Raw genomic sequence first — 14,401 nt, 5'->3', positions numbered from 1 at the left:
GAGGTAAGATGTCCCGGGGTCAGGACAGCACTCACTTCTCCGTGGCCCTGAAGTAATTGACAGAGTTGAGGCTTTCTCATTGTGTTTTGGCTGAGAACAAATGGATGTTTGTGCCTTTCATTCAGTAGGTATTTATTGTGTACCTACTGAGTGCCAGGTCCTGTTCAGTGTACTGTTCTGGGCCCTGGGGATAAACAAAACTCCCTGCCCCATAAAGCACATTCCCTTTTTTTGTAAGGGAAACCCCCATACTTTCCTATACCCGTGGGCTCTCATTTGAGGTACAATTACAATTGTAAAATGAAAAAATTTTTTTTAAGATTTTATTAATTTATTTGAAAGAGAGAGCGTGTGCCTGTGCACGAGCAGAGGGGAGGGGCAGAGGGAAAGGGAGAAGCAAGATTCCCTGCTGAGCATGGAGCTCAACGCAGGGCTGGATCCCAGGACCCTGAGATCATGACCTGAGCCAATATCAGACATTAACCAACTGAGCCACCCAGACGCCCCTGAAATAAAATGTTTTTAATTAAAAAAATTTCTTTTTAATTTTAAAAATTGTAAAATTATTTTAAAAGAACCAAAACAGTTGGGGCACCTGTCTGATTCATTCAGTACAGTATGCAACTCTTGATCTTACGGTTGTGAGTTCAAGCCCCACATGGGGTATAGAGATTACTTAAAAATAAAAAATCTTTAAATAAATAAGTAAAAGAACCACAACAGCTTATCTGTTTTTCCAGACCATGCCAGAAAAGAAACAGCAGATTAGAGGCACTTGAAGGAAAGTGCTGGTATCTGATACCGACTAATAGAGACTGACTAGGGAAGAGACAGGAAAACTATAGAAAGAGTAGAGTTTAAGATCATTGCCTCCTAGGGCGCCTGGGTGGCTCAGTCGTTAAGCGTCTGCCTTCGGTTCAGGTCATGAGCCTGCATCGGGCTCTCTGCTCCGCGGGAAGCCTGCTTCTCCCTCTCCCAGTCTCCCTGCTTGTGTTCCCTCTCTTGCTGTGTCTCTCTGTCAAATAAATAAATAAAATCTTTAAAAAAAAAAAAAAAGATCATTGCCTCCTAGGAAAGCATAGAAAAAGCCTAACTCTTTGCCTTCAGTGGAGCCTGAATGTGTTGCACTTTCAGTAGTTTATGTTCTGGATGATAATCCTGAGACATGGAAGTCAGACTAAACTCAAGTAGTGTCCTAGGATGAAGAAGGGGTGGGGGGCAATAGCATCTTAGAAAGATGTCAGGAGAAAGACTACACTTCTGCAAATTAGAATTTAAAGTCCTCGTGGAGCTTCTTTTCATCTGAGATCTTTGTCTTTCTGGGGCTGGGCCTTGGAGACAGCCTGGTCTTCTGAAAACCCATGGTCTGTGCAGGGGACATTGGGTGGGAAGCCACTCAACTGTCACCTGGCTCCTCCTCTCTGTGAAGTCTCAGGAAATGCAAATGAATGTTTCCAAGTGCTAGGGAGGCCAGGGATTTAGGGGAAACCCACAGGTAAAGAAAGAAAGCTGCAAGTGTTGGGGCGCCTGGGTGGCTCAGTCGTTAAGCGTCTGCCTTCGGCTCAGGTCATGATCCCAGGGTCCTGGGATCGAGCCCCACGTCGGGCTCCCTACTCCGCGGGAAGCCTGCTTCTCCGTCTCCCACTCCCCCTGCTTGTGTTCCCTCTCTCGCTGTGTCTCTCTCTGTCAAATAAATAAATAAAATCTATTTAAAAATTAAAAATTACAAAATTAAAAAGAAAGCTGCAAGTGTTAAGTCAATCCAGTAGCCTTTGGCAACTTCTTCTTTTTTTTAAGATTTTATTTATTTATTTTCTTTTTATTTTCTTAGAGAGAGCGAGTATGGGGCGGGGATGGGGTGGTGGGCAGAAGGAGAGGGAGAGAGAAAATCCTAAGCAGGCTCCCTGCCCAGCACAGAGCCCAACTCCATCTCACGACTCTGAGATTATCACCTGAGCTGAAATCAGGAGTCAGAAGCTTCACTGACTGAGCCACCCAGGAGCCCCTAAAGATTTTATTTTTAAGTAATCTCTACAGCCAACATGGGGCTCAAACCCACAACCCTGAGATGAATAGTCACACACTCCACAGGCTGAGCCAGCCAGGCGCCTCAGCCTTTGGCAACTTCCCTTGGTGGCTTCAGCCCTGCCTAAGTGATCCGGCACTTGCAGACTCAGTTTCATGGAGGAGCTCCATCCCTGATGCCTGGGGTTAAACAGTTCTAGCTTTATCCCATATCATTGCAAATAGGGTCTCTCTGTTTCTCTCTTCTGAAAGTCCTTCCTCCTTCCCAACTTTATCATAGTGAAGGAACATATTTTGCATCTTTTTGCCCTGAATCCAGCCTCTTGAGCTGCTAATAAGGGAGGATTATTTCATGATAAACAATATTGACACCGGAAGCGTTTTCAAAGGCCTGCTTCAGGATAGTTGTGTTTATATGATGAGAAATTCTTTAGGCAGCAGTCACTTTGGAACGCTGGGCAAAGCTGGGAATCCAGTTTGTAACACAAAACACCAAACTCCAGGCCAACTGGTTCAAAGTCAAAACTAGCCTTCCAGGCTAAAACCCAGGAATGGGCCCTGCCCAGAGCAGGCTTAACAGCTAAAAAGAGTAATAACTAGTTAATCAGGACAGACACACTTGACCAGCATTCTTAGGCCAGCTGGGTTTTGGTTCACAGCCACTCTTAGATCTTAGGCTACCTACTCTGCCATCTACTCTTTTTTTTTTTTTTTTTTAAAGATTTTATTTATTTATTTGACAGAGAGAGACACAGCGAGAGAGGGAACACAAGCAGGGAGAGTGGGAGAGGGAGAAGCAGGCTCCCTGCAGAGCAGGGAGCCCGATGCGGGGCTCGATCCCAGGACCCTGGGATCATGACCTGAGCCGAAGGCAGTCGCTTAACCAACTGAGCCACCCAGGCACCGGCTATCTACTCTTTGAATGAGAGTATTTCAGAGCCTCTGGGGGCTAACCAAGGATTATACTTTAGAACCACACCCCCAGCAGACTTGAAACCGGCCCTCTCCATCTTGAGAATTCAAATTGCGCTGACCTGGCCCCACCGTGGACTCACATCCATCCCTGGAATTGCTGTCAGCTTGGCATCCTTCTGGGCTAGTGTCACAGTTTACCTTCCTTCCAGAATTGGATAGACGAGAGGTTTGGGACTTACACTGAGTGCTCAGTTTTTGTGAGGTACTTCACGTGGACTGTTTTTTTTGTTTTGTTTTGTTTTTTTAATCCTCACAACTATGCTGAAAATACTTCCCTCACACTATAGTTGAAGAAGCTAAGGCTTAGTGAGGTTCAACAATTTGTTCAAAGTCTTGCTAGTAGTATACAGAAGATTGAAAATTTAAAAATACATCTGTTGGATTCCAGAATTTTCTCTCTTTCAGTGAACTATGCTGCCTTCTAGCTTAGAATAGTAGAAAGAAGCAGAATATCTGTTTTTTTAATTGAGATGTAATTGACATATTATATTAACATAATGACTTGATACATGTGTACTTTTTTTTTTTAAGATTTTATTTATTTGACAGAGAGAGACACAGCGAGAGAGGGAACACAAGCAGGGGGAGTGGGAGAGGGAGAAGCAGGCTTCCCGCGGAGCGCGGAGCAGGGACCCCGATGCAGGGCTCGATCCCAGGACCCTGGGATCAAGACCTGAGCCGAAGGCAGACGCTTAACGACTGAGCCACCCAGGCGCCCCAAAAGATTTTATGTTTAAACAATCTCTACACCCAATGTGGGTATTGAACCCACAACCCAGAGATCACTGACTGAGCCAGCCAGATGCCCCTGGTTGAAGTTTTCTAATACCCAAAATATCCTTTAATAAAAACAGTTTTATTTCCATGCTTTATTGCAACCATGTCCCTCTTTTTTCATGTCCTTTTCTGTTCTCAGTACCTTTCCCTCATTAAAGCAAAATCTTTTTTTAGATTTTTTTTTTTTTTTAAAGATTGTATTTATTTATCTGACAGAGAGAGACACAGTGAGAGAGGGAACACAAGCAGGGGGAGTGGAGGAGAGAGAAGCAGGCTTCTCCCCGAGCAGGGAGCCTGATGTGGGGCTCCATCCCAGGACCCCGGGATCATGACCTGAGCCGAAGGCAGACGCTTAACGACTGAGCCACCCAGGCGCCCCTTTAGCTGTTTTTTTTTTTTTTTTAAGATTTTATTTTTAAGTAATCTCCACACCTAACATGGAGCTCAAACTCACAACCCCAAGATCAAGAGTCTCTTGCTCTACAGACTGAGCCAGCCAGGCTCCCCTAAAGCAAAACTCTTGTATATCTCTTCTAAGTTGGTCTGGGACTCTAAGAGAAGTCAGGCTCTTTTACACACTCTGTCTTTTTTTTTTTTTTTAATTAACGTATAATGTATTACTTACTTCAGGGGTACAGGTCTGTGATTCATCAGTCTTTTTTTTTTTTTTTAAGAAACACAGTTTTATTTTTTTTAAAGATTTTATTTATTTATTTGACAGAGAGAGACAGACAGCAAGAGCGGGGACACAAGCAGGGGCAGAGGGAGAGGGAGAAGCAGACTCTCCGCTGAGCAGGGAGCCTGACACAGGACTTGATCCCAGGACCCTAGGATCATGACCTGAGCCGAAGGCAGATGGCCAACGACTGAGCCACCCAGGTGCCCCTGTGATTCATCAGTCTTACACAATTCGCAGCGCTCACCGTAGCACATACCCTCCCCAATGTCCATCACCCAGCCACCCCATTGCTCCCACCCCCCTCCACTCCAGCAACCCTCAGTTTATTTCCTGAGATTAAGAGTCTCTTATGGTTTGTCTCTCTCTCTGGTTTCATCTTGTTTCATTTTTCCCTCCCTTCCCCTATGATCCTCTGCCTTGTTTCTCAAATTCCTCAATATCAGTGAGATCATATGATACTTGTCTTTCTCTGATTGACTTCTTTCTTTTTTTTTTTTTAAGATTTTATTTATTTACTTGAGAGAGAGACTGAGATAGAGCATGAGAGGGGGGAGGGTCAGAGGGAGAAGCAGACCCCCTGCTGAGCAGGGAGCCCAATGCGGGACTCGATCCCGGAACTCCAGGATCATGACCTGAGCCGAAGGCAGTCGCTTAAACAACTGAGCCACCCAGGCGCCCTGATTGACTTATTTCATTTAGCATAATACCCTCTAGTTCCATCCACGTCGTTGCAAATGGCAAGATTTCATTTTTTTTGACGGTTGCATAATATTTCATTGTATATATATACCACATCTTCTTTATCCATTCATCTCTTGATGGACATCTAGGCTCTTTCCATAGTTTGACTATTTACACCCTCTGTCTTGAAGGTCCTTTCCAGCTCCCTGCTGGGAGAGCTACTCATCTTTCAGACCCAGCTCAGATATTTCCCCTCTGGGAAGCCTGCAGGGCTAAAATTAGTTACTCCCTTCTCTGTGTTTCCATTCTTTTTTTTTTTTTAATTATTTCATTTTATTTATTATATTTTATTTCATCATGGTAAGTATACTCTTTAATCCCCATCCCCTATTTCCCCCATCCCCCCACTCACCTACCTTCTGGTAACCATCAGTTTGTTCTGTGTAGTTAAGAGTCTGTTTCTTGGTTTGTCTCTCTCTCTTTTGCTTTTTTTTTCTTTGCTTGTTTGTTTTAGTTCCTAAATTCTGTATGTGAGTGAGATCATATGGTATTTGTCTTCTCTGACTGACTTATTTTGTTTGTCATTATACTCTCAGGCTCTATCTATGTTGTTGCAAATGGAAAAATTTCAGGCTTTTTTATGGCCAAATAATATTCCTACATATATATGTGTCATATCTACTTTATCCATCAGTCAGTGGGCACTTGGGCTGCTTCCATAGTTTGGCTATTGTAAATAATGCTTCAGTAAACATTGGGGTACATGTATCCCTTTGAATTAGTATTTTTGTATTTGGGGGGTAAATAGTGAGATTCCTAGATCTAGGGTAGTTCTATTTTTAATTTTTTGAGGAATCTCCAATGGCTGCACCAATTTGTATTCCCACCAACAGTGTATGAGGGTTCCTTTTTAACCACATCCTTGCCCAACACTTGTTGATTCTTGAGGTTTTGTTTTTTGGGGTTTTTTTTAAAGTGAGCTCTACGTCCAATGTGGGGCTTGAACTCAACGACCCTGAGATCAAGAGTTGCATGCTTGGGCGCCTGGGTGGCTCAGTCAGTTAAGTGTCTACCTTTGGCTCAGGTCATGATCCTGGGGTTCTGGGATCAAGTCCCAGATCAGGCTTCCCGCTCTTTGGGGAGTCTGCTTCTTCCTCTGCCCCACCCCCTGCTCATGCTCTCTTTCTCTCATGCTCTCTCTCTCTCAAATAAATAAATAGAAGCTTTAAAAAAAAAAAAAAGGGAGTTGCATGCTCTATGGTTTGAGCCAGCCAGGCACCCGTTTCTTGTGTTTTTGATTTTAGCCATTCTGACCAGTGTGAGGTGATATCTCATTATAGTTTTGATTTGCATTTCCCTGATGATGATGTTGAGCATCTTTTCATGTTTCTGTTGGCCATCTGTAGGTCTTCTTTGGAGAAATGTCTGTTCATGTCTTCTGCCCATTTTTTAATTGAAATATTTATTTTTTGGGTGTTGAGTTCTATAAATTCTTTAGTATTTTGGATACTAACCTTTTTTTAAAAAAAGATTTTATTTATTTATTTGGCAGAGAGATAGAGAGAGAGCACAAGTAGGCAGAGAGACAGGCAGAGGGAGAGGGAGAAGCAGACTCTCCACTGAGCAGGGAGCCCGACGTGGGGCTCTATCCCAGGACCTTGGGATCATGACCTGAGCCGAAGGCAGCTGCTTAACCGACTGAGCCACCCAGGCGCCCCTGGATACTAACCTTTTATTGGATATGTCATTTGCAAATATCTTCTCCTATTCAGTAGGTTGTCTTTTAGTTTTGTTGTTTCCTTTACTGTGACGAAGCTTTTTATTTTAATTTTTTAAAATATTTTATTTATTTATTTGACAGAGAGAGAGAGTGCACAAGTAGGCAGAACAGCAGGCAGAGGGAGAGGGAGAAGCAGGTTCCCTGCTGAGCAGGGAGCCTGATGCGGGACTCGATCCCAGGACTCTGGGATTACGACCTGAGGCGAAGGCAGACGTTTAACCAACTGAGCCACCCAGGCGCCCATGAAACTTTTTATTTTGATATAGTCACAATAGTTTATTTTTGCTTTTATTTCCCTTGCCTCAGGAGATCTATCTAGATAAATATTGCTACAGCTGATGTCAGAGAGATTATTACCTGTGCTCTCTTCAAGGATTTTTATGGTTTCAAGTCTCACATACAGGTCTTTAATCCATTTTGAATTTTTGGGTGTGGTGAATGGAAGTGCTCCAGTTTCATTCTTTTTTTTTTTTTTTAGATTTTATTTATTTATTTGACAGAGAGAGACACAGCGAGAGAGGGAACACAAGCAGGGGAGGTGGGAGAGGGAGAAGCAGGCTTCCAGCGAAGCAGGGAGCCCGATGTGGGGCTCAATCCCAGGACCCTGGGATCATGACCTGAGCCGAAGGCAGATGCTTAACGACTGAGCCACCCAGGCCCCCCTCCAGTTTCATTCTTTTACATGTGGCCATTTGTTGAAGAGACTTTTTCCCCATTTTATATTTACTCCTCCTTTGTCAAAGATTAATTGACCATGTAATTGTGGATTTATTTCTGTGTTTTCATTCTCATGGACCACTCTTACAGCATCACATAAAATAATGTAGTTCATTGTTTTCACAGCCATCTTCCTTGCTAAACGGTGTCCTTCCTCTTCAATATCAGGGAAATAACCTGATTTTTTTCTATATTCCCAACTCCAGTTCAGCCTCTTTATTCCTAGATATTACATCAGTAGACCCAGGAGGTGGGGTAGATTCAGTGCTGTACTGAAGGGCTCTCAGTAGCCTTTAGATACCCCTCCTTGGAAATGAATACCATCCTGACATTGACTTTCTGGCCTTACCTCTCTTCTTGCTAATAACCAGCCAGTGCATGAGACTGGTAATTTTTTCTGATAGGATCTTGAAATACAGAATGATCAGCCCTTTATATCTTTAAAGGATGGTTTGGAAATTGAGGTCCAGGCCAGGCCTTGAGGTAATGGGGGGTCCGATATATTAATTTGATTAGGGCAATTGTAAATTTGGGGAGTATGGAGCTGGAAGGGCAGGGGTAAGATGGGGTCCATGCAGATGGAGGTAACCTAGGTCTAGTTATACTGTTACTTAAAAAAAAAAAGATCTGATGAGACTGTTAATAGACATTTGTCCAAGGAACACATTCTGGAAAGAGAATTGATAAGGAAGCAAACTGATATATATAATTTCCCATTATTACATAATTAATTTTTTTCAGTTTGAGCAATTTGTTTCCCTATGTAAGTAAAACAAAAACAGTTTTCTTTTTTGTTTGTTTCTGTGTCCCCTTTTTTATGGTTTTGCAGCAGTTGGTCATGCCTAACATGAAACATAATTGCAAATATTCACCTGTGCACAAGAGAATAGTGCTTAAGTACAAATGGAGACATGATTTTTTAAATTTTTTTAGAATTTTTTTATTATGTTAATCCTCATACATTACATCATTAGTTTTAGATGTAGTGTTCCATGATTCATTGTTTGTGCATAACACCCAGTGCTCCATGCAGAACGTGCCCTCCTCAATACCCATCACCAGGCTAACCCAGAGACATGATTTTTTTTAAATAAATACTTAAACACAACTCAGGTCCCACAAGCACCTGGACTCTAAGGTGTGTGTCGCAAAACAAAACAAAAACAAAAACCAGTTTTCTGATATAGAACATCCAAAATGAATTATAAAACACACAACAATATACTTTAATATTATTCCTTTAGAATAAAGTCCATAAAGCATTCTCTCAAAAAAGAAAAAAAAAAAAAGAGGGGCACCTGGGTGGCTCAGTTGGTTAAGCGTCTGTCTTTGGCTCAGGTCATGGTCCCAGGGGCCTGGGATCGAGTCCTGCATTGGGCTCCCTGCTCTGCGGGGAGCCTCCCTCCCCCTCTGCCGGCTGCTCCCCCTGCTTGTGCTCTCTCTCTCTCTCCTTTACTCTTTCTTTTAAAGATTTTATTTATTTACTTGAGATAGAGAGTGAGAGAGAGAGCACAAGCTGGAGGACAGAGGGAGAGGGAGAAGCAGGCTTCCCGCTGAGCAGGGAGCCTGATGCAGGGCTCAATCCTAGGACCCTGGGATCCTGACCTGAGCCGAAGGCAGACGTGAGCCACCCAGGCGTCCCCCCGCCATGCTCCTTCTGTCTTGCTTTTTTACCGGTCCATCTTGCCCCCTTTCTCCCTTTCTTTCAGATTTACAAAAGTGAACATATAATACTTTTAAGTAATCCCATGATACAAAAGAAACTGTTCCTCAAAAGCCCTGACATCAGTAGGCCACAGCCCTCATCCTGGTTCTGAAGAAGTCCATTCTGAGGGCAGGCAGCTTTCACGTTGAGGTGACAGACACCCTCTTCTCCCTGCCTCTTTTTTTCACCAAAGAGAGAGGAGTGGGAGAGAGGCAGAAACAAAATTCAAAAGAGCCCTATTTGCTGGTATTATCAAGGAGGAAGGTTTAAAAGGCTACCCACCATCCAGTTAATGCTCGAACCTTGAAGAGAGAGTTGGGGAACTGGGGAAAGAACATCAGTATTGTTTTCTTATTGAAGAAAAACAACAAATAAAGGACCCTAATATATAAAGAAATATAATAAAGGCTTAGTTTTAAATGAAAAAGAAAGGAAGCCAGGGGCACAGGTAGGAGGCAAAAGAAAGAAGGAGAAAAAAATGATTGATAAAGGGCTGAAAGAGTAAAGGTGATGTTTCAGTTGCAAACTGTATATAAAACTATTACCTCTTCTCTTATTAATTTTTTAATAGTGAAACCAGAGCTGGATGTTATTTTTTAATGGTGAAAAGCTAGATTGGGTTGGGGAGGCAAGCAGGTGGGCCAGGTGAACACAGGTAGCTGATTGGGAAGGTGGGAGTGTAGGAAGGCACATCTACACTCTGGCTGCTCAAGGCCTGTCCTGGGAGTGGATTCTGTCTCCTGGGCTGAGCCACCAGCGCCCGGAGAGCCTGATGGGCTGGACGCCCAGGCTGGTGAAGATGTAGTGCCCTCTGCAGCCCAGCAGGTGGCAGCACACCCTAGAGGTCCTGGGCTAGGTGGCTGCCCACCCTCCTTGGGCCTGGAGGTGGTAGTGGAGTGAGGCGCCTGTCCACACGTCCGCCCTTGGTGCTGGCTGCTTGCCTCTGAAAGTCCTTACTTAGCAGCTTTGGGTAGAAGTATTTATTGGTTTCCTCTGAGAAGCCTAGAAAGCCGGTTGGCTTAGCTACTTGAGAAAGTTCTGGGTCCAGAGGCTCCTCCTCACAGCAGGTTTGAGTGGCAGGTAAGGTATGCAGGCAGAAGTGAGGGCAAGGCCTCAGGAACCAGAGGCGATTCTGGGATTTTGTGCTCTGCCTTGTCTTTAAAACAGCTGAGTGCGCAATAGATGATAGAGAATTTTGGTGGCTACATTTGTTTATTTTTACTAACATAGGAAATAATAGTTTTTCTTTTTAATTCAGAGATACAAGATAAAAACTTAAGATGGACCATAACCTCCCCACCAAGAGACAATAAAAAATGATAATAAAATAAGACCTGTTTAAGGTTTGAAAACTTGAACTACAGAAAAGTATAAAATAAGAAGTAAATGGGGGCACCTGGCTGGCTCGGTGGAGCATGCGACTCTTGATCTCGGGGTTGTGAGTTCAAGCCCTATACTGGGTGTAGAGATACTTTAAAAAAATACCTTTTGGGCGCCTGGGTGGCTCAGTTGGTTAAGTGACTGCCTTCGGCTCAGGTCATGATCCTGGAGTCCCGGGATCGAGTCCCACATCGGGCTCCCTGCTCAGCAGGGGGTCTGCTTCTCCCTCTGCCCTCTTCCCTCTCGTGCTCTCTGTCTCTCATTCTCTCTCTCTCAAATAAAAATAAATAAAATCTTTAAAAAAAAAAAACCTTTTATGGGGTGCCTGGGTGGCTCAGTCGTTAGGCGTCTGCCTTCGGCTCAGGTCGTGATCCCAGGGTCCTGGGATCGAGCCCTGCATCGGGCTCCCTGCTCAGCGGGAGGCCTGCTTCTCCCTCTCCACTCCCCCTGCTTGTGTCCCCTCTCTTGCTCTCTCTCTCTCTGTCAAATAAATAAATAAAAAATATTTTTAAAAATACCTTTTATTATTATTATTTTAAGATTTTATTTATTTATTTGACAGAGAGTGAGAGAGCACAAGCAAGGGGAGTGGCAGAGAGAGAGGGAGAAGCAGGCTCCTTGCTGAGCAGGGAGCCCGATGTGAGGCAAAACAAAATTTTTTTAAATAAGAAGTAAATGTTTCCCTCCCCTCCATCTTCAGCCTCTCTCTAAAGGAAACCACTGTTAGGTTTCTTATGATAAGAAACTTTTTTTCTCATAAGTTTCTAATAAAAAAGAAAACAGGCACGTGGGTGGTGTAGTCGGTTAAGCATCTGACTCTTGGTTTCAGCTCAGGTCTGATCTCAGGGTCGTGAGATTGAGCCCTACATCTGGCTCTATGGTGCGGGGGTGGGGGCGGGGGGCTGGGTTCTGCTTGAGTTTCTCTCTCCCTCTGCCCCTTTCCCCTGCTCTCTCCCTCAAATAAATAAATAAATCCTAAAAAAAAAAAAAAAAGAAGCCAAAGGCTATGCACATGCCCAAATATCTCTATTTATAGTTCTTTTATTTATTTTAAATCCTAAAGTGATATTACATATACTGTTCTAAGTCTTATTTTTTTTTCATGCACTGTACCTTGAAAAAAAATTTTTTTTGAGGCATAATTGACATATAACATTGTATTAGTTTCAGGGGTATAACAATGATTTGGTATTTGTATATATTCAAAACCATCACTACAAAAAAATCTAGTTAACATCTGTCATCATACAGAGTTAAATTTTTTTTTCTTTTGCTTGAGATGATGACTTGAAGATCTTTCTAGTCAGCACATATAGACTTCTATCATAGTATTTTTTTTAAAGATTTTATTTATTGATTTGCGAGAGAGAGAGAGAGAGAGTACAAGCAGCAGGAGTGGCAGGCAGAGGGAAAAGCAGGTTCCTTGCTGAGCAAGGAGCCTGATGTGGGACTCGATCCCAGGACCCTGGGATCATGACCAGAGCTGAAGGCAGCCACTTAACCGACTGAGCCACCCAGGCATCCCAATCGTAGTATTTTTAATGGGTCTCTTTGTTGATGGAGATTTTGGTTCGTTCCATTGGGTGCTGATTTAATATAAACGTTGCTGCAGGGGTGTCTGGCTGGCTCAGTCGGTGGAGCATGTGACTGTTGATCTCGAGGTTGTAGGTTTGAGTACCACATTGGGTGTAGAGATTACTTAAAATCTTTTAGGGGTGCCTGGGTGGCTCAGTCGGTTAAGTGTCTGACTCTTCAGTCCAGGTCTTGATCTCAGGGTTATGAGTTCGAGCCCCGTACTCAGCTCCATGCTGGGCGGGAGCCTACTTTAAAAAAAAAAAATAAACACACAGTGGTGCAGTGGACATCATTGTATGTTTGCTTTGGGATACTTCTACAAGTCCAAATTCCTAGGAGTGATCAGAGGGCAAATACATTTTAAAACTTGTATGGCTAAATTTTCTTCCGGAAAGGGTGCCCCAGTTTACATGCCCACCAAGAGCACGTGAGTGCCTGTTTCCAGGTGGCTGTAAAGAAACCTGCCCCTGCCAGGAGCCCTTCTACATCGTCTGTGGTGAGACTGGTGCTCAGCAGGAAGTAGGCCCAGCTTCCCTGCTGCAGGACAGCAGTCAGCTCCCTCCATGGCTTTTGCCTCCTCCCCTGCAAAACTCCTCAGAGGTTGTGAGGTGACTGTTTCTGCGTAGGAGCCAGCAGCCTCTCTTTTAGCGCGGGGGAGCACTCCCTGGATTCCCTTTATCTCGTTAGTGAGATTTTCCTCTCTGTCCTGGGGTGAGAGAGTGAATAACCACATCTTCTGGCTCTTCCAGGTGAAGAAGGCATATAGGCAGAAGGCCCTCTCCTGCCACCCAGACAAAAATCCGGATAATCCCAGAGCAGGTGAGACTCTCCGGGTGTGGGAAGGTGAGACCTGCTCACGTGGACGTGGTGCTTCCCCATCTCCGCTCCCGTGTGCGTGCTGGGGAGTGCTGGCACGCACAGGCAGCCTGGCTTTGGGTGCGCAGCCCCAAACCTGCACTTTGCATGTGAGGGGCATCTGGTCAGTTGCCTGTACACCCCCATTCCTTTGCTGGTCCATCATCTGCTGATGTCGGCCTTCCTGCCAGCCCGTGGCTTCTTTGAGGTGCTTTTCTGAGGGACCACACCGTCATCAAGCCCAACTTCATTATTCTTTTTTTTTTTTTTAAGATTATATTTGTTTATTTGAGAGAGAGTGAGCGAAAGAGAGAGCATGAGCAGGAGAAGGGGCAGAGGGGGAGCGAGAAGCAGACTCCCCGCGGAGCAGGGAGCCTGATGCTTGATCCCAGGTCCCTGGGATCATGACCTGAGCTGAAGGCAGATGCTTAACTGACTGAGCCACCCAGGCGCCCATGACTTCATTTTTGTCCTCTCTCTTTCTTGATCCATATTTTTAGCTGAGCTCTTCCACCAGCTTTCTCAGGCCTTGGAGGTACTGACCGATGCTGCAGCCAGGGTAAGCTCATCCTCCTCTATCCGATTGTCCCTGTGGTTAGACACCACTGTGGCCCCTCGGCCTCAGTCCCCTATACTCTGCCCTGCGGCACAGTCCTTGCTGCCCCAGCCTGAGTCCTGGTCACTAGGCTGCTTCCTGACGGTTCTTGGGCTACATGGCTGGGTTCCAGGCTTGTCCTCAAGCTGACTGCTCCTCCGTGTTCCTTTCTCCTGCCAGGCTGCATATGACAAGGTCAGGAAAGCCAAGAAGCAGGCAGCAGAGAGGACCCAGAAACTTGATGAGAGAAGGAAGAAAGTGAAGCTTGGTAGGTGACATCGTGGTGCTGGGTGGCCTTTGGTTTCCCTGGGCCATTTTCATGCAGCCCCTCACCTTTCTTCCTGGAGCTATAATTCTAGCACCTCAGAGCTTTTTGGCTCCAGGTCTGGGCAGAGCCCTGCTATCAGGGATGGTCTTAAAGGACACAATTAGGAATAACAACAGTGACTAGATTTACTACCAGCTAGCGTTGTGACAGATGCTTTACAGCCTCCTTTAATTATCACAACTATCCAAGGAGGTAGGTATTACTAAATCCATTTTTTATAGATAAAGAAGCTAAGGCACAAAAAGGATAAGAACTTGCTGGAGTTAACCACGCACTATGAGCAAAGTCTGTGTTCTTGTTCAGCATGCCGTCCTGGATCTTTTGATGCA

The 14,401-nt window shown here is 44.5% G+C and overlaps 1 protein-coding gene across 4 annotated transcripts in view; it reads left to right on the top strand.

The window, feature by feature from the left end:
* Positions 1-14,401, top strand: part of DNAJC17 (DnaJ heat shock protein family (Hsp40) member C17) — a 35,961-nt gene that overhangs the window by 12,182 nt on the left and 9,378 nt on the right. For all 4 annotated transcript variants that reach the window (XR_004677391.1, XR_004677392.1, XM_034994811.1 and 1 more), the window contains exons 2-4: positions 13,044-13,113; positions 13,650-13,708; positions 13,925-14,012. Coding sequence is in view for 2 of the 4 variants with exons in the window: in XM_034994811.1 (XP_034850702.1) it covers positions 13,044-13,113; positions 13,650-13,708; positions 13,925-14,012 (217 nt within the window). In the remaining 2 variants the exon portion in view is untranslated. The remainder of the gene's footprint in view (positions 1-13,043; positions 13,114-13,649; positions 13,709-13,924; positions 14,013-14,401) is intronic.

Source organism: Mirounga leonina, unplaced genomic scaffold (genome assembly GCF_011800145.1).
Source record: "Mirounga leonina isolate KUSES-001 unplaced genomic scaffold, KU_Mleo_1.0 Mir_91, whole genome shotgun sequence".
NCBI classification, from domain to species: Eukaryota; Metazoa; Chordata; class Mammalia; order Carnivora; family Phocidae; genus Mirounga; species Mirounga leonina.
Note: the sequence above shows the minus strand (reverse complement) of the source record. Positions and strands in the feature narration are given on the sequence as shown.